The 20,034-nt window shown below is 39.4% G+C and overlaps 1 protein-coding gene across 3 annotated transcripts in view; it reads left to right on the top strand.

Annotated features, from left to right (window-relative positions):
- EOGT (EGF domain specific O-linked N-acetylglucosamine transferase) overlaps window positions 1–19,767 on the top strand; it is a 42,964-nt gene extending 23,197 nt beyond the window's left edge. For all 3 annotated transcript variants that reach the window (XM_055557466.1, XM_055557468.1, XM_055557469.1), the window contains 8 exons: window positions 3,089–3,181; window positions 3,525–3,596; window positions 5,060–5,146; window positions 5,706–5,774; window positions 8,996–9,057; window positions 14,264–14,383; window positions 16,555–16,657; window positions 17,528–19,767. In XM_055557466.1, the coding sequence (XP_055413441.1) occupies window positions 3,089–3,181; window positions 3,525–3,596; window positions 5,060–5,146; window positions 5,706–5,774; window positions 8,996–9,057; window positions 14,264–14,383; window positions 16,555–16,657; window positions 17,528–17,674 (753 nt within the window). In that variant the 3' untranslated portion in view covers window positions 17,675–19,767. The remainder of the gene's footprint in view (window positions 1–3,088; window positions 3,182–3,524; window positions 3,597–5,059; window positions 5,147–5,705; window positions 5,775–8,995; window positions 9,058–14,263; window positions 14,384–16,554; window positions 16,658–17,527) is intronic.
- The last annotated feature ends 267 nt before the right edge of the window (window positions 19,768–20,034 follow it).

The raw sequence follows: 20,034 nt of genomic DNA on the forward strand, positions 1-20,034 counted from the left end.
GAGGAGGAGTTGGGAGCTGGTGGTGATCTACACTTCAGATCAGTTTACAGACTCTCCCCGCAAGGAAGCATCTGAGGCCGCCCCTCTCACCTGCACAGAACTCGGCAGTGTAACTGCTGACCTGGAGCCGCGCACCCGGGGACACTCCTGCAGATGCATTTCTGGCAGGATTGCTCTTACACAAGGAGCACCAGGGGGCTTACTGCAGGCTTTCCGCCTTCCCTTGTGCTAAGAAGTGTACTATAGCTTTATTATTACTATTTTTAATTATACAACTAAGACCAAGTTATAATGAGTTCAGTCAACCCAGAAGTATATAAAGTTTTTTTTTTTTAAAGTCTCCTTTATCTCCTCGAACTCCATTTCCTTTGAAGGTTAATTGTGGTTAGCATATGTGAGAATCCATTGCAAGACTTTATTTTAATAAATGTAAACACATCTTTATACAACACTTATACAAGGACTTACATTAGGATGTGTATGTGTATGTGTGTGTATATATATAATGGAGAAGGCAATGGCACCCCACTCCAGTCCTCTTGCTTGGAAAATCCCATGGACGGAGGAGCCTGGTAGGCTGCAGTCCATGGGGTCGCTAAGAGCTGGACTCAACTGAGCGACTTCACTTTCACTTTTCACTTTCATGCATTGGAGAAGGAAATGGCAACCTACTCCAGTGTTCTTGCCTGGAGAATCCCAGGGACAGGGGAGCCTGGTAAGAGGCTGTCTATGGGGTCACACAGAGTCGGACATGACTGAAGCGACTTAGCAGGAGCAGCAGCAGCAGCATATATATATAATGTGAAATCGCTCAGTCGAGTCTGACTCTTCGACCCCATGGATTGTAGCCCACCAGGCTCCTCTGTCCATGGGATTCTCCAGGCAAGAATACTGAAGTGGGTTGCCATGCCCTCCTCCAGGGGAGATCTTCCCAACCCAGGAATCGAACCTGGATCTCCCGCATTGCAGGTGGATTCTTTACTGCCTGAGCCACCAGGAATGCCTTAGTGCATGTATTTCCCTTTGCCCCTACATTGAACACATTTAATTTGTTTCCAGTTCTTTGCACTTTACAGAAATTCTGTCCTGAACATCTTTTTCATATACATGTATCTTTACACAGTCATCCTAGAATTTCTGAAGGGCAGATTCTTAAAAGGGGAATTTCTAAGTCATAGATTGTCTTACATTTGAGATATACACAGGAGGAAATTTTATGTCATCTTAAGACTGTACAAATATTCTTCAACATAAGACTGGAAAAGTCCCTCCTTCCTGTGTGGCAAATCATTTGAATTTGAGGGATGTGGAAAAAGAAGCTTCTCGAGGTGGTTACTGCTGAATAACACATGCCATCTCTGAAAAGGGACCAGTCAGGATCACTGTATTTTATTATTAAATTTTCCTTATTTCATCTTATTTCATCACAAGTATTTTATCTCAGGAAACTGCCTAGAATCACTTCTTTAATTACCCTTTATTTATTATTGAACCAAAACAGGAACATGTAATTTTTGATGGTGTTGAGAAGGACCTTTATTAGAACAGCACCGGAGACCCACTAAAGCAAAGAATTTTTATTTTTTATCTTCGCATCTAACAGTTCTCAATACCTTTGAAATGACTCTAATATGTGCAACATAAAATTTTCAAAATCTGAAAAAAAAAGAATGCTGTAAAGATAAAAAGACATGGACATAATGAACATCATGTGTAGCCAGCTGGAGACCTTGAATGTAACCCTACAGTGTGTATTTCCTATTTCTTTTGGCTGAGTTTTTCCATCTAAATTCTACCATTTTTATATAAATTGATCTACTTCTTTCAACTGATGGAGTAGTAATTAATTTCTACTTTTCAAAAATGAAATGCATTTGGTAAGTGTCCAGAAAGAATTAGTTCTGCCATATACAGGTTACACGTATGGAGTCTGGAACCAAATAGACTGGATTTAATCCTAGCTCTGTAAACCCAGCAGCTCTACAGTTGAGGTAGATTACTTTAACTTTGTCTCAGTTTCCTCATCTGTAAAATAGGGATAATGGTATTCCCTCACTCATGAAGTTAGTGCAGTGGTTTAATGTGTTAATAATGTCAAGTTCTTAAAACAGTGCCTGGGATGTAGGAAGTATGCAAGATACTATTGCCTTACTCTGATTAATGTCAAAGGGAATTATCAAATATTACTCATTAATCAATAGGGAGATCATTTCCTAGAGTTACTAACATTATATTTTTAATGTTAAAACTTTCAAAGCATTTTCTTACTCTCAGATTTTTTTTTCCTTGGAGGATAATTGCTTTACAATGTTGTGGTGGTCTCTGCCATACGTTAACATGAATCAGTCATAACTGTGTGTGTGTGTGTGTGTGTGTGTGTGTGTGTGTGTGTGTGTGTGTCCTCTCCCTCTTGAGCCTCCGTCTCCCTGACATCCCACCCTTCTCGGTCATCACAGAGTGCCAGGCTAGGCTCCCTGTGTTGTATAGCGGCTTCCCACTAGGTAATGTTTTACATATGATAGTGCATAATATATGTCAGTGCTCCTTCTTCAATTTGTCCTACCCTCTCCTTCCCCCGCTGTGCCTACCAGTCCTGCCTGTACATCTGCATCTCCTTTTCTTCTCTGTAAATAGGATCATCAGTACCATGTTTCTAGATTCCATAAGCGCTCAGATTTCTTTCCAAAAGTGCATTCTGTCTGCTCTGATGAGTTTTGCTCCCTGTGCATGTTCTGGTGTGTACAAAAGGTAATGTGTCTATGTATTGTGTGGTTTGGATAGAAAATTCACAGAAAAAAAACCGCACAATAGTTCCAGTTTTAAGGACATGAGAATAAAAAGGGCTGGGGTAGGAAAACAAAACATTTGTAGCAGACCGAGATTATAATTGTGATGATTATTTCTGATGCTATTACATCAAATTAGGGACTTGCTCAGGCCCAAGATGAAAATTCATTTTTCTTCTATGGATTTTATGAACTGTGTTTCAGGTTGTTGGTTCACTAACAAGCTAATTCAAGTGTTTTCTGATGTTTTTGAAAATCCAGGTTTAGCCACATTCCCTAACTTACTTTGTTTCCACTTTCAGAGCTCCTATGGATATGGTGACCTGTTCTCCGACACGTGGAAAGCATTTACTGATTATGATGTTATACATTTGAAAACTTATGACTCCAAAAGGGTACTGGAAGCTTTACTGAAATGCCTGTAAATAACTGTCATTATCAATGACTCACTCATCAAATAAATATTTAATCTGGGTTTCTATGAGCTATTATTGATTTCTAACTCCTTAGTTTCTTTGTAATAACTAGAATCGTCATGATTATTTTAACCACGTAGCTTTTAAAAACTTTTCCCTATAACTTTTCTGAAAATATGAATGCTATTTGATTGAAATAATTAGCTAATCAAAATATTTTAATGCAAAATAGAGATTAATTTTTTCTATAAAAAAATTGCTGTTTTGGTGTGAAGGATGCAGATTGTAATTCTCTCACCTTTTAAAATATCTCCATTCTTAGGTATGTTTTAAAGAAGCTATTTTTTCCTTACTTCCCCGGATGAGATACGGGCTGTTCTATAACACCCCTCTGGTAAGCATGTCATGTGTGGTTGACAGTCATATCCAGAGAATTGATTCTTGGTGGATTTTAAGATAACATTTAAAAGAAAAAATTAAATTTTTTTTAATTGGTGGAAATTTGCTTTACAATGTTGTATTGGCTTTTGCCACACAACAATGTGAATCAGTCATAATTATATATATATATATATGCACATACACACACACACATAGTTATATGTGTGTATATATATATATATATATATACATATACACATCCCCTCCCTTTTGAGCCTCCCTGCTCTCCCCTTATCCCACCCTTCTAGGTCATCACAGAGTGCCAGACTGGGCTCCCTGTGTTATATAGCAACTTCCCACTAACTGTCTGTTTTACATGTGATAGTGAATGTATGTTATTGCTGCTTTCCCAATTCATACCACTCTCACCTTCCCCTGGTATGTCTACAAGTCCATTCTCTACTAGGTTCATCAGTACCATTTTTCTAGATTCCATATATCCGTTAATATATGATACTTGTTTTTCTGACTGACTTCATTCTGTATAAGAGGCTCTAGATTCATCTACCTTACTACAGCTGACTCAAATGCGTTCCTTTTCATTCCATTGTATGTATGTACCACATCTTTATCCATTCATTTGTTGATGTACATCTAGATTGCTTCCGTGCTTTGGCTATTATAAATATTGCCACCGTGAACATTGGGGTATATATGTGTCTTTTAGAATTGTGGTTTTCTCGGGTTATATGCCCAGTAGTGGGATTGCTAGGTCATATGGTAGATGACCTAGACCCAGACTGGTGATGGAAGTAAATTCCGATGCTGTAAAGAGCAATATTGCATAGGAACCTGGAATGTTAGGTCCATGAATCGATGGTAAATTAGAAGTGGTCAAAAAGGAGATGGCAAGAGTGAACATTAACATTTTAGAAATCAGTGAACTAAAATGGACTGGAATGGGTGAATATTCTTTGAAAGAATTGATGCTGAAGCTCCAATACTTTGGCTACCTGATGCAAAGAACTGATTTATTTGAAAAGACCTGATGCTGGGAAAGATTGAAGGCAGTAGGAGAAGGGGATGATGGAGGATGAGATGGTTGGATGGCATTACTGACTTGATGGACATGAGTTTGAGCAAGCTCTGGGAGTTGCTGATGGACAGGGAAGCCTGGCATGCTGCAGTCCATGGGGTGGCAAAGAGTTGGACTGAGCAACTGAACTGAACTGATGATAGATTTATTGCTAGTTTTTCAAGGAATCTTCATACCGTTTTCCATAATGACTGTATCAGTTTACATTCTCACTAACAGTGTAGGAGGGCCTCGTTTTCTCCATATCCTCTCCAGCATTTATTGTTTATAGATTTTTTGATGATGGCCATTAAGATAGTACTTATGTATAACTTGAGAACATCTTAAATAGCAATGCAGAAATTACTCATTGTAATAGGAAATATTGTTTTTTATTGTAGATCTCTGGGTGTCAAAATACCGGGTTATTCAGGGCATTTTCCCAGCATGTACTGCACAGACTGAACATCACACAAGAGGGTCCCAAGGTAATGGCTGCGTTATGGTTTCTGAGGTAGGCTCGACTTTTCACCCCCTGATAAAAGTCAATATCATCTTTACAGAAAAAGGAGATCTTCAGCAGACAGTGTTTTCTGGGTTAACCAGAAATTCTGACCTGGAGTAATTTGAAATCAGATGTCAACAACCTAGGAAATTTTGATAAACTAAGAGATAGTGGAAGAATGTACTTTTTTTTTTCCTTTTCCTTTCCCTATCTCTCCCCTTCCTCTCCCAAGCTCCCACCCAGCCCACACATCCTCTGCCCCCAAATATACCCAAACAAACAGAAGTAGTGTAATGAATGCATTTTGCCTTCTGTGGCTAAAGTGAGTACATTTTTATCCCCTGGGAGAACTGTGAAGAAATCAGGCTAAAAGGAAAACAAAAAGTCCCATAAAGATGTCCTTATTGAGTTTTATCTCTTGGTGAAAATCCCATTTTAAGTTTTATTTATTTATTTTTTTATTTTAAATTTTATTTTATTTTTAAATTTTACATAATTATATTAGTCCAGGCATACACAACAATATTTTGCCTTTTTCACAGGGTGGAAAAATTCGAGTGACCATTCTCGCACGGAGCACAGAGTATCGGAAAATACTGAACCAAAATGAGGTCAGTTTTTTGTATGCATTTTTAATAGCGACATATTGAATTTAACTTCCTATGAGTAATGTGCTTTGTTTTTTTTTTTCATATACTACTAAATGCTTTGGTTTGGAATTATTAGCTTTTAGAATATTTTGATGGCTGCACCCAGTTCATTTATGAGATTTCTACTGGAAATCATCAAACCAGACATTACTAAATGAGCCGTGCCTTACTATAGACGTTCCTCTGCACTAACTGAGAGTGGAAACAGAGACAAAACTGCCCGAGTCCTGCCTTTGCTGCCATGGATTGCCAGGCGTTTTGTCTCTGGACAAACTAGCAGCTGAGCGAATATCTTTGGGCAGATGGTAGATGAAGTGTAGCAAGACTGTGGCCTCCAGCAGCAGATGAAGTTGGAAAAGTCCTTATCCTTTTCATGGGTATCTTAGAAATTGTTCCCCTTTTATGCTTCCCGACTCATGTCAACAATGTCAAATCATTACTTATACTTAATTTCAACAAGATTGCAATGGAAGGCTCCCTGCAACAGCAGGCCAGGGCAGTGTGCTTGCAATAGTAAGGTTTCTAGATGTCTGGAAAAGACAAGGATTGTCCCCTAGAGATTCCACAAGGAGTGCAGCACTGTGTACACCCTGATTTCATCCCACTGAGACTTCTGTCTCTGTGTGTCAAATTTCTGTGCTACAGAACTGTAAGAGGATAAATTGTGTTGTTTTAAGATGATAAGTGTGTAGTAATTTGTCATAGTAACAAATAGAGAGGCATGAAACTGATTTCTTTACTTATTTGTAAATCACTCTGGCTGCAAGAATAGGATCAGGGAGATTGATTAAGAGCTGTTGCCCCGATAAGAGCTTAGATGAAGGGGAGGACAGGAGGGATGACAAGATAAATGGTTTCGGGATATATCTTAGAGATAGAGCCTATGACACTGCTTGTGGGAGTGTAAAGTTATAGCCTCGGTGAGGCCAGGAGAGGTAGTGAGGATCAGGCATGAACTCCTGGACAGTTAGCCTAAGCACTTCAGTGGACTTGAGATGGGAGGGAATTTGGGGGCATCTTTTGATGGGTAAAATGTTTGGCACAAGTTAATTTGGATGCCTAAGAGGCTGATCCAAATTGTGTAATTAGCATCTCTTTTCGAGACACATATGGATTATGGAGGACATGAACATATGGTGTAATGAGGCATCGATTGTAAGCTCTGTGGATGGAAGAAATGAACAGCGTGTGTATGTATGTTTTAAAGACCTGGAAATAAAAATGTATCAAGTAATGCACTGAGGGGTAGACAGATGAGATGCGTCATTAGTAGGCAGATGAGTAGTACCTATTGGTAAGGTAGCACGTTTTGGATGCAAGTATGTGCCAAGCATGTGTTCCCTCTGCCTGTCCTTCAACTCTCCCAGCAGACCAATAATATCAGTATTTTATTATTGTTTCCATTCTAAATGAGAACACTGAACCTTGGAGGTTAAAAAAAACATGCCCAAGTTCACCCAGCTGGTGAGCAGACTAATGGGGCGGGGTGGGGGAGGGAAGGGAGCCTACTTCATAGGCAGAGAACATTCCATAGCTGTAACCCAGCTTCACCTGGGTGGAGGCTAACCACTTTCCTTCCCTGTCCGTCGGTCAACTGCTGGAGCAAAGTCCAGTGGAAAGGTGCCACCAGTGGGTGCTGCTCTGCTGCCGTCCATGCTCTCACATCCAGCCCCGCAGGTCGCCTGGATGCTCTTGCCCTAAGGCAGGATTTGGTCATTTAGCTCCAACCCCAAGCCATTGTGTGCCCAACTGGTTGCTTTGCTCCCAGAATTGGTATCCCTGAACTCCCAGGCAGAGAAGAAAGCACTTTTCCCTTTTCCTTGACTTGTGAATAGATAACAAAACCTAGATACCCTCTTTAAATGATGGTTCATGCAGTCTTGCCCAGACTCAAGGTTAGAGCAGTCATTCCGGAAGGGATATGGCCATGTCTCTGGTCTGACTAGAAATCATGGAAAAGAGCACACTTCCTTCGGGATCCTTGGAGACATGTGACTCCTTTTAGGTAGGCCCATCTCATTATAAGACAGGGGCTCATGCCCTCTGATTAATTCTCCCCTGGAAAGTGGAATTCTAATCTCTCCTCACTCCTTCAATTACTTGCTATAAACAGTGTATCTGTGGGCGTCCAGGGACTGGCCAGTGAGAGAAACTTCCACTTTATAACTCTGTGAGTGTGTGATGGGGGATGGGATTGGATTTGGGCCACTGCTGGTTGCTTTTTATAAATGATAGACTGGAAGTGCACTAGCCAAGAACACAGGTTCTGGGGTCAGATGACCTAGATTTAGTTTTGGCCCTGCCATTTGCTATACGGGAGATCCTGGGAAAGTTGTTTACCTTCTCTAAGACTTCAGTACACCATTTATGAAATGTGTATAATATAATACTTCCTTGGTATGGTATTTGTGAGCAGGAAGTGACATATACCTAAAGCACTTGGAAATGCCAGCATGATTTCAGTGCAGAGTCAGTGATGCTTCTGCACCTGTTGTTGCTGCAATCAGAGTGTAACATGAGAGAGCAGGATACAAATACAAAATGCTTCTGAAAAGCAGTGATCGAGGTGTTGGGTTAAGGTGGCTTATTTGTGAGGGACCTAGAGAACCATGGCGATGCTTTTGATGTGATGATGAATTAATCGAGCTTAGTTGTTTTCTCTTTGCTAAAAGTATAGTTGTTTTTCTATGTAGAGATGTTGAAATTTTTTTCTGCCAGGCGTTTGGTATTTTTGGTGGATGAGGTTCCAAAGCACTAGGTGTTTGTCTGAAATGATATAATGGGTAGGAAGAAAATTCTGAAACAAAGTCGGTGCCCAGGGAATATACATCGAAAATTGAGGGACTAACTATTAGAATAACAGTAGCTAAAAGGTAACATTTCATGTGTGTCTATGACAAGCCCTTTGCTTTTATGAATTTTCTCCTTTCATCCTCATAGCAGCCCAGTGCAGAGCAATTTTAGGAAGGTGGTGTGTTCCTCCCTAAAATGCAGAGGTGGAGCCTGCACTTGAACTCAGTTAAGGTTTAAAACTGAAACATATTTGTATGAAAATATAAAGGGGATTTAATACTTGAAACATAACTTTACATGAAAAATAAGAAATTTGAGGACTTCAAGGTAAATAAAACTGAAGAGAAGGAAGGAAAAGAAATTCTAAATATATTTCTTTTTTCCCCCAGCTTGTAAATGCACTGAAAACAGTATCTACATTTGAGGTCCAGATTGTTGATTATAAGTATAAGTAAGTAATAATCCAGTCTTGGGCAGATCCTGTCCTCTTTGGCTTGGATGAGGGAGGAGCCTCCTCATCCTTTGGCGGGGAGAGGAGGGAGGACTTTGTGAATGGGAGGTGTTGGCACTCGTGGATCTGGAAGGGACAAGCAGATACCATCAGTGAATGAAGTGGGCAGGTGAGGATGCCAAGTCTAGTGGCAGAAGTTCTTCCACTGTGACAGGCCTGATGTTGTCACACTATCCCTTTTTAAAGAGAAGTGATGAATCCTATTTTCATTTGAAATTTCTGAATTTCTAAAGTCAGCAACTGGGGGACTTCCCTGGCGGTCCAGTGATTAAGACTTCACCTTTTAATGTAGGGGCTGCTGGTTCAATCCCTGGTTGGGGAACTAAATCCTACATGCCTTGTGGCCCCCAAAAATCAAAACATAAAGCAGAAGCAATATTGCAACAAATTCAATAAAGACTTTAAAAATGGTCCACATCAAAAAAAAAAAAAAATCTTAAAACTAGCAAGTACTTCCAAATTTTAAAAAATGGCATAAACCTGAATTGCCCTGTTAGCAGCTGGGTTTCATCTTCTGGCCTAAGATTAGTCATATGGGAATAATTTGAGGTTCATTGAACAGTATGAGGTTTAAAAAAAATCTTATAAAATATTTACATTTTGGGGACTTCCCCAGTGGTTCCGCCTTCTAATGCTGGAGGTATGGGTTAGATCCCTGGCTGGGGACCCAAGGTCTCACATGCTGTGGGGTGAGGTTAAAAAGAAAAAGAAAAAACAATTTTTTTTTACATTTCCTTTAAAATTCTAACATAAGTAAAAAATTAGAAAGATAGAATTTGCCTACCATTTATGTAGCCCCTGTTGATCTCGATACTATATCATATGTTATATGTTATGTAACCCCTGTCTACATAACCCCTGTTGATGTAGAAACTATAGGGCTATAAAAGTAATACATGTTCTTGATTGAAAAAGTCAAGCAGTATAGAAAAGTTCCAAAGGAAAATGAAAACTTTTCTCTCTCCGTTTCACCCACCCATAGTCATAGTGTTGTTTTCCAAATTTAACAGCTTTTTTTCTGTGTTAAAAAGTACACATTTACCAACATACAGTGCCTGACATGGTTCGGTTTAAACTTATTAGTAAGCCTGGGCATTTAGCACCTCATTTGTTACACGTTTGTTCATTTACACAACAAGTCTTTGTCAGGTACCTGCCATGAACTGGTCACCAGGCTTCGAAGTAGGAAGACAGTTATGGAGGAAGCATGGCCATGTCCCAGCAGCAGACACTAAGTACAAATAAATAGCAGTTGCAAGAACAGCAACTGTTTATTGAGACTTAGTCTTTTTTCCCCCCAACCTTTAAACTTTTTATTTTGTATTGGGGTAGAACCGATTAACAATATTGTGGTAGTTTCAGGTGGACAGCAAAGGGACTCAGCCATACATATACGTATATCCTTCTCCCCCAAACTCCCCTCCTATCCATGCTGCCACATAACGTTGAGCAGAGTTCCATGTGCTGTATGGTAGGTCCTTGTTGGTTATCCATTTTAGTATAACCGTCCATACATGATCTTCCCAACTGTCCCTTCTCACCAACAGCCATAAGTTCGTTAATCTAAGTCTGTGAGCACTGACACGTATTCTTAATGCTTTCCTTGCTCTGGCTCATCTTCCTCTTTCAAGAGTCTTGTGAAGTTTCTGAAGCTCTTTCTGTCTGACAGGTGACACTAACCCGATGGTGGCAATCCTCACTGCCACCGGAGGACGTGCAGAGGCAAGAAGAGAGCCCAGGGTTAGTGACAGTAAATTCAGACCTTGCCAACCTGAGGAACGTGATAGAAACATAATAGTTGAGCTTTGTGAGTTTTGATCTATAGGCATTTCCCAGAAATGACCACTCACAGATGTGTTCCCTGGACAAATGCCCCTTGTTCCCCTCAGTATCAGTGGGCATCCCGGGGAAACTGAGGCACGTGTACCTCGTGTGAGACGCACTTGGCGCCTTTGTCTTCCTTCCCTTGTGCAGGTGCGGGATTTCTGTTCTGTCCTGAGAGGAAGCTCTTCAAAGAGGAGTAGCTGATTAAGAGGAAAGTTGCTTCCCCTTCTTCGATGCAAACAGATCTTGTTCATTTATTTTTCTTCACTTTGGGTGGGTGGGACTCAGAGATTGGATTCTATTTTATTTATCAGAGTATTAGACTCTGTCCAGCATTTCTTCCCAGCCTCACTTCAGTGAACTTTTTTGGCTGTTGTTCTTGTTGTTCAGTCACTCAGTAGTGTCAGACTCTTTGCGACCCCATGGACTGCAGCACGCTGGACCTCCCTGTCCTTTACCATCTCCCGGAGCCTGCTCAGACTCATGTCCATTGAGTCAGTGATGCATTCCAACCATCTCGTCCTCCTTTTCCTCCTGCCTTCTGTCTTTCCCAGCAGCGGGGTCTTTTCCAGTGAGGCAACTCTTTGTATCAGGTGGCCAAATCAAGAGGCTATTTAGTTCCTCTTTGCTTTCTGCCATAAGGGTCGTGTTGTCTACATATCTGAGATTATTGATATTTCTCCCAGAGATCTTGATTCTAGCTTGTGCTTCATCCATCCTGACATTTCACATGAGGTACTCTGCATATAAGTTAAATAAGCAAGGTGACAATATATGGCCTTGACCTACTCCTTTCCTAGTTTTGAGCTCGTCTGTTGTTCCATGTCCAATTCTAACCATTGCCTTTTGACCTGCATACAGATTTTGCAGGAGGAAAAAGGTGGTTTGGTATCCCCATCTCTTTAAGAATTTCTCACAGTTTGTTGTGATCCACACGGTCAAAGACTTCAGTGTAATCAATAAAGCAGAGGTAGATGTTTTTCTGGAATTCTCTTGCTTTTTCTATGATCCAACAGATGTTGGCAATTTGTTCTCTGGTTCTTCTGCCTTTCTAAATCCAGCTTGAACATCTGGGAGTTCTCGGTTCATGTATTGTTGAAGAGAATTTAGAGCATTACTTTGCTAGTGTGTGAGATGAGTGCAATTGTGTGGTAGTTTGAACGTTCTTTGGCATTGCCCTTCTTTGCGATTGGAATGAAAACTGACCTTTTCCAGTCCTGTGGCCACTGCTGAGTTTTCCAAATTTGCTGGCATATTGAGTACATACTTTCACAGCATCATCTTTTAGGATTTGAAATAGCTCAGCTGGAATTCCATCACCTCCACTAGCTTTGTAGTGATGCTTCCTAAAGCCCACTTGACTGCACATTCCGGATGTTTGGTTCTAGGTGAGTGGTCACACCATCGTGGTTATCTGGGTCATGAAGATCTTTTTTGTACAGTTCTTCTGTGTATTCTTGCCACCTCTTCTCAATATCTTCTGCTTCTGTTAGATCCATACCACTTCTGTCCTTAATTGTGCCCGTCTTTGCATGAAATATTCCCTTGGTATCTCTCATTGTTTTGAAGAGGTCTCTAGTCTTTCCTATTCTGTTGTTTTCCTCTATTTCTTTGGACTGTTCACTTAGGAAGGCTTTCTTATCTCTCCCTGCTGTTCTTTAGAACTCTGCATTCAGATGGGTGTTTCTTTCCTTTTCTCCTTAGCCTTTTGCCTCTCTTTTCTCAGCTATTTGTAAGGCCTCCTCAGGCAACCATTTTGCCTTTTTGCATTTCTTTTTCTTGGGGATGGTTTTCATCACTGCCTCCTGTACAATGTCACGAACCTCTGTCCATAGTTCTTCAGGGACTCTGTCTATCAGATCTAATCCCTTGAATCTATTTGTCACTTCCAGTGTATAATCGTAAGGGATTTGATTTAGGTCATACCTGAATGGTCTAGTGGTTTTCCCTACTTTCTTCAATTTAAGTCTGAATTTTGCAATAAGAAGTTCATGATCTGAGCCATAGTCAGCTCCCAGTCTTGTTCTTGCTGACTCTATAGAGCTTCTCCATCTTCAGTTGCAAGGAATATAATCAATCTGATTTCAGTATTGCCCATCTGGTGATGTCCATGTGTAGAGTCGTCTCTTGTGTTATTGGAAGAGAGTGTTCGCTATGACCACTGCTTTCTCTTGGCAAAAGTCTGTTAGCCTTTGCCCTGCTTCATTTTGTACTCCAAGGCGAAACTTGCCTGTTACTCCAGGTATCTCTTTACTTCCTATTTTTGCATTCCAGTCCCCTCTGATAAAAAGGACATCTTTTTTGGGTGTTCTAAAAGGTCTTGTAGGTCTAGATAGAACCATTCAATTTCAACTTTTTTGGCATTAGTGGTTGGGGCATAAACTTGGATTACTGTGATACTGAAGGGTTTGCCTTGGAAATGAACTGAGATCACTTTGTCATTTTTGAGATTACACCCAAGTACTGCATTTCGGACCCTTTTGTTGACTCTGAGGGCTTCTCGATTTCTTCTAAGGGATTCTTGCCCACAGTAGTAGATATAATAGTCATCTGAATTAAATTCTCCCACTCCTGTCCATTTTAGTTCACTGATTCCTAAACTGTTAATATTCACTCTTACCATCTCCTGTTTAACCACTTGCAATTTACCTTGATTTGTGGACCTTTTGCCTCTTACTTTCGTTTCAAAGTTTGCACATCTTTCAGTGTCTTGAATTCAAAGACCAGCACGCATAAAATTGTGGATTCATCTGTTGCACAGGCAGGAAAATGCCCTCATGGTATCTGAGATAATTTTAGCGGTACACAGATGTCAATTGAATAACTCAAATCATGCAAGCAAGAATTTGTTTTATTTTTGAAAAGTTCTTGTATGATCTTAAGGAAATAGTTTTCAGTTGGTTGCTAAATATATCATAACATCACTGTAATGCTTGCTAATTCCACTTTTTAAAAAGAGAGTGAGCCTTGGGATCAGAGCTTTGCCTTGTAGTGTTACCTACCTACCTTGGAATAATGCCTTTTAGCTTTATTATACCCATTTTTACAGTTTTATGTCATGTGTTATTAGTTTTCCATTTAAGACAGGTATAAAAGTTTCCTTCTAAAATAAGAACATGCAAGTTTTAAAGAAGGCAAGCTTAGAAAAAATATTTATTAAGTAAGCTGTTATGGAAGTAGGCTTGAAATTGGCAAATATCATGAGGAAATGTACTTTCAACTGGGAAAGACACTTGTATAAATGTTACCATGAATCGTGAGCTTACTCAACTCAGTACTTTCCCTCTCCTCCCCTTTCTTTTGTTGTTCTTTATGTTCACAGGGAACTTGGGTTTTTAGATCAGCTGAGAATCACGCATAACACAGACATATTTATTGGAATGCATGGAGCTGGTCTTACCCATTTGCTTTTCCTTCCAGACTGGGCTGCCGTGTTTGAACTGTAAGTATTTGGGGACACTTTAATATTGAGGCAGCTGATAATGCTTTTTCTGCTTGCTGAGACTTTCATTCAGAGCCTCAAAAGGCTTAATATTTAATTATTACAAAGAAGTCACATCATACATACATCTAAAAAGAAAAGGAAAAAAGACCTAAAAGTTTGAAGATTGCGATCAGCATCCTTAGCAAGCAAATAACCCTTTCCTCCCCCATCTCAGCAGGATTCAGGAGATGTGAATCTGTGGTTTCCTTCCTCTGAGTGCATTCCTGTGAAAGCCTCTCCCTGCCATCAGTGTAGTTATTGTGTGAAAAGAGAACCTGTGTGTTGCATACCCATGTTCATAGCAGTGTTATCTCATTAGGCAAGTGGTAGAAGAAACTCAATTGTCCATTGACTATGGAACGGGTAAATGAAATGTGATGCAGACACAGACATACCCAGTGGAATACTATTCAGCCTTACAAAAGAAAGAAATCCTGTCTCGTGCAGTGACAGGGATGAACCTTGAGGACATTATGTTAAGTGAAATGTTACTCTGAAAAGCACGAATACTGTATGATTTCACTTTCATGAGGTACGTAGAGAAGTCAGATTCATAGAGACAGAAAGTAGAAGGGCCGGTGTCACGAACTGGTGGGAGAGGTGAAGGGGGACTTAGTGTTTAATGAGGACAGAGTTTCACTTTTGCATGATGAAAGTGTTCTGGTGATTGGTTATAACAGTGAGCTATATGTACTACTGAATTGTACACTTAAAAATGGTTAAGATGGCAAATTTTATGTCATGTGTTTTCTCTTAAAATGAGAGAGAGAGGGTTTGAGTATCTGTACTTCTAGTGAAGAACACAGCTCCAAAACATAAGCCACCCTCTTTGCCTGGTGCTCACAGGCACCATACAATTCCATGGGCCTGTTTGATTCCATATACACACACAGGAGACTGAGGCCTCAGGTGAAAGTAATTTTCCCACAGCGTTGCTCTAACTCGGTGGGTGGTTGTGGAGACATGGACCTCTCTCCTTTAGTAATTCTACTCTGGATACCAACCGTGATTACTGTTACCGGATTCTTCCCCTTGCATCTAAATATCTTGATTTTGTGGTCGTATTTCAAAAATAACTTGGCATTTAAATGAGAGACTATTTAGAAAAAAAGTTGCCATGAACTTTCAACACCCTGAAAAACCTTTAAAAATATATATATATATATGTTAGAGAAATAGCTAGATCATTGTGGGTTCTATTTTAGTTCTTCCTTTCTCCTTGAGAGAGGAGGGGGAAGAGGAAAAGGAAGGAAGAAAAGAAATGTCACTGAGACATTTCAGTCCTTGGAGGTCAACAGTCCTGGGATCAGTTTCTTTTGGAGAATGTGTTACCCACCCACCCCAAGGCCATGTTCATATGCACAAGCTGGGGTTATTAGGAGTTCATATCAAGTTCACAGGCCTGTTGATAAAAATCCTCTCCATTCTTTAATCCTGTTCTGGTTTTTGAAAGTTAAGGTGATTTAGTTATGGAAATATTTAAAAAATAATCTGTTTCACTCTTGTGTGTGTGTGTTTCTATAAACCAGTTCTATTTATCTACCATACTACAGTTCACTCATGTAAATCATATAATTCAGTGCTTTTAATATATTGACAAAGTTGTGTAACCACCACCACAATTTTACAATATTTTCATTGCCTCCCAGAGAAAATCAGTCCTCTTCAGCAATTACTATGGTTCCATCTTTCTCCCAGCCCCTGGAAACCACTAATCTCCTTTCTCCCTCTGTAGATTTACCATTATGGACATTTCACAGAAGTGGAATCATGCAATACGTGGGCTTTTTCTTACTGGCTGCTTTCACTTAGTGTCATGTTTTCAAGGTTCATCCATGTTGGGGCGTGGATCAGTGCTCATTCCTTTTTATTAGCATAATTCCTTGTATGGTTATGTACCATGTTTTATTTATCCATTCGTCAGTTGGTACACATTCAGATTCTTTTCACCTTTTGGCTATTCTGAATGCTGCTGCTATGAACATGAATCTCTCTCTCTTTCTTGTTTACTGTTTATACAATATTTTGCAAGAACATATTTTGGAGGTGAATTTTTTTCCCCAAAGAACTGTGGATTGGTCAAAAATCCCAGGCCAAAGCCCCATGTACAGATGCCCTTGTGTCCTTAGGTACAACTGTGGAGATGAACGTTGTTACCTGGACCTGGCTAGGCTGAGAGGTGTCCACTACCTCACTTGGCAAAGGCAGAACAAAGTCTTTCCTCAAGATAAGGTAAAGTTCAATGACAGAAGTCATCTTGTTTTATTTTTTAATTGGCTTAAAGTGTCTAATTAAATTGCAAACTGTCTTTAAACTTCAATCCAAAGATAAAACTGTTCTCTGGAATTGTGAGTTGTTATTTTTTGTATTTGCAAACTTGTGGGAGAGGGGAAATTAATTATTCTCTGTCTTTATGTGGAAAAGTGACCTTCATGAAATTTGGGACTAGAGAGATCTGTTAAATTATTTAGAGACGAGATCTGCAAACTGTAGACCAGTGGGCTGTATCTGGCCCTCCACTCGTTTTTATAAATAAAGCTTTATTGGGACACAGTCCTTCTCTTTTGTTCACATGTTTTTTGTGGCTCCTTGAGCACTCCAGTGGCTGCTGCTGCTGCTGCTAAGTCACTTCAGTCGTGTCCAACTCTGTGCGACCCCAGAGATGGCAGCCCGCCAGGCTCCGCCATCCCTGGGATTCTCCAGGCAAGAACACCGGAGTGGGTTGCCATTTCCTTCTCCAGTGCATGAAAGTGAAAGGTGAAAGTGAAGTCGCTCAGTCGTGTCCAACTCTTAGCGACCCCATGGACTGCAGCCTACCAGGCTCCTCCGTCCATGGGATTTTCCAAGCAAGAGTACTGGAGTGGGGTGCCATTGCCTTCTCCGACTCCAGTGGCAGGGTTGAATAATTGTGGTGGAGACTCTGTGGTCCACAGAGCTGAAGAAAGTACATGCTATCTGGCCTATTACTGAAAAAAATTGCCAGCCTCTGATGTAGAGCATAAATTAAAATAGTTGCTTTTGGCCAAAGTGAAATAATTTTCTTCTTGTTCAGAAAATCACATCCTTAACAGCTTACAAATTTGTCTTTTGCTATTTTTGCAGGGCCACCACCCAACTCTTGGGGAGCATCCAAAGTTTACCAACTATTCTTTTGATGTAGAAGAATTTATGTACCTTGTCCTTCAGGCTGCAGATCATGTATTGCAACACCCAAAGTGGCCATTTAAGAAAAAACATGATGAGTTGTAAATCTGTTCAGTCTTTTTGCCAAAAGGGAGTTTTTGAGCAGTCCTGCACCCAGACTCACCTCACAGTTAAATAGGTAAAACAGCCTGTTATCTCCTAGCCCCAAATCATCTTTTTTTTTAAAAAAATACCAATACAATGCCTTCAGGATATTACTTACGTCTTTTATAGCTTTTAAGTGTTTTGTTTGATTCTTGTGTCATTGCTATTTATCAAGATACTATTTTTGCACTGAAAACTTTACTTTTTATAGTTCAAAAATTGGGCCTGGGCTCACTGGTATCATTGAGCTTTTTTCTTAGGGATGCCAAAGTTTGCAACTTTCTTAGTTTTAGAATTTGTAAGTGTTTTTGTAGAATACCATGAGATCATCATTTTAGAGGCTTCCAACTTGATAATGATATGTTTGAGTAAAATCACAACTCATTTATTTGCCATAGTTTGTTCATAGCACTGTTCATAGTTGGACAGGAAAACATGCAATGCACACACACACACTACTGTTCATAATTGGAAAGGAAAACATGCAACACACCCATGCATACATGTGCACACACACACACACACACACACACACACACAGACAGTTGTGGTTTTCAGTACCAAGCTATAGGACTGTATTATAGATCAAACAGTATTATAAATAGATCTGTTTTATTCTTATCAGAGTCCAAATGAGTTCTCTGTTATATCCTTATAGTCAACGCCAGGTTATATTCATCCAGAACCTGAATAAATCATGCTGTTTCCTTAATTCATATTCATATATTTCATATGCAAATCATGTTTTCCCCACGTGTAACAACCACATATGATAAAAGCAAATGAGAACGTTCTTTAGAACGGTTTTATGTATCTTCTAGCTGGTTCCCACCGGCTCTTTCTTAGCTGTGGAGAGCATTTATGTATGAAACAGTGGTTTCATTGTGCACATATTTGTAAGTGCATATACCTGTGTGTATCCGTCTACCTCTTTCAGCATGAAACTATTCCAGTGTTTGATTTTGCAAACTTCAAGTTAGCCACAAGTAGAGATTTTTTTTCCCCTATAAAAAAGTAAAGGCAAAAAAGGGTAAAGACACACATGAATTAGCCAGTTCAAAATGAGTAAGAAGCCATAAGAGAGTGTCATAGATTAAAAAGTATCTGACAGCCACCCCTACTCCCTCAGTGAGATTCATTTCTTACTATTTATGAACCTTCAATTTAGTGGTTGGAAACCACGGATTTATTTTATTGTAAAATGTGAAGTTTACATTTTATTAACACTGAGTAATCTCATTTAGAGACTAGCAGCTTCTATTTTTTTAAGTAAGGGATTAACAAAGTACAGCAGAGCTAAAATTTTTTTTATGTTTTAGAGTAGTTAAAAGAAAAAAAGAACATACAGAAGACAAGTGACTTGAGAATCCTAAAATATTTATTATCTGGACCTTTACAGAACACATTTGCTGACTCCTGCTTTAAAGGATTATCAACAGTCTTCTAGAGTTTAGGAATATTTATTAAAATATCTATAAATGAATTAATGAATCACTGTAGCAGTAGCTTTGATTTGAGACCTTTACAATATTTAAAAAGACTTACAATATGACTTTTGAAATGATTGGTGTTGCTGCTGTTCTTTGTCCAAAATACTGAGTAACTGCTGAGAAGATCATTCACGTGAAAGGAATTGTCAAGGCTATGTTGCATGTTTAGTCAGAGAGGCAGAAACATCTAAAAAAAATGGCCTGAAAAAGGTTTCAGCATTTATCTTCTTACCTCATTTTAAGAAGTGTTTGGCAATGTGCTTCTGTAGATGAGCAAGAATTTTAGGGATTGAAAACAATTTCATAATAAAATGTTACATTTGCATATTTCACAAAGAAAGAGTACGTTTTATAGAAATGAGAAAATACACTAGGTACTTTATGTAATTCACTTTTATCAGACTTTCTTTTTGATGGGAGCAAAAGAAGGTCTTCAAATTGTTATAAAATTTTAAATGTAAAGACTGCTCTTTTTATTAAGTCTTTGAAAGAGATGCATGTCATTGTTTGTACATTTGGGATATGGCTTTAGAATAAATCTTTTTATATTTTATTTGAACACCAGACTATTTTCAGGATTTTCTGTGTCTGAATGTCAGATGTTTACCTTTTTTTGTGTGTGTGTGCAATCTGGTCGCTCTAGATTGTAGGTCACTGACAATTCAATTTAAGGAAAAGTTGTACCTTAACAATTATTTAGCAGTTTATTATGTGATGCTTTCATGGTATATTGCATAATCTGTATAAACTCAACTTAGTTGTTCCCATTTTTTAATGTGACAAAAGTCAGATGCTATTTAGGGGACCTCCCTAAAGATCCCATGTCTTCTG

The sequence above is a fragment of the Bubalus kerabau genome, chromosome 20 (genome assembly GCF_029407905.1).
Source record: "Bubalus kerabau isolate K-KA32 ecotype Philippines breed swamp buffalo chromosome 20, PCC_UOA_SB_1v2, whole genome shotgun sequence".
NCBI classification, from domain to species: Eukaryota; Metazoa; Chordata; class Mammalia; order Artiodactyla; family Bovidae; genus Bubalus; species Bubalus kerabau.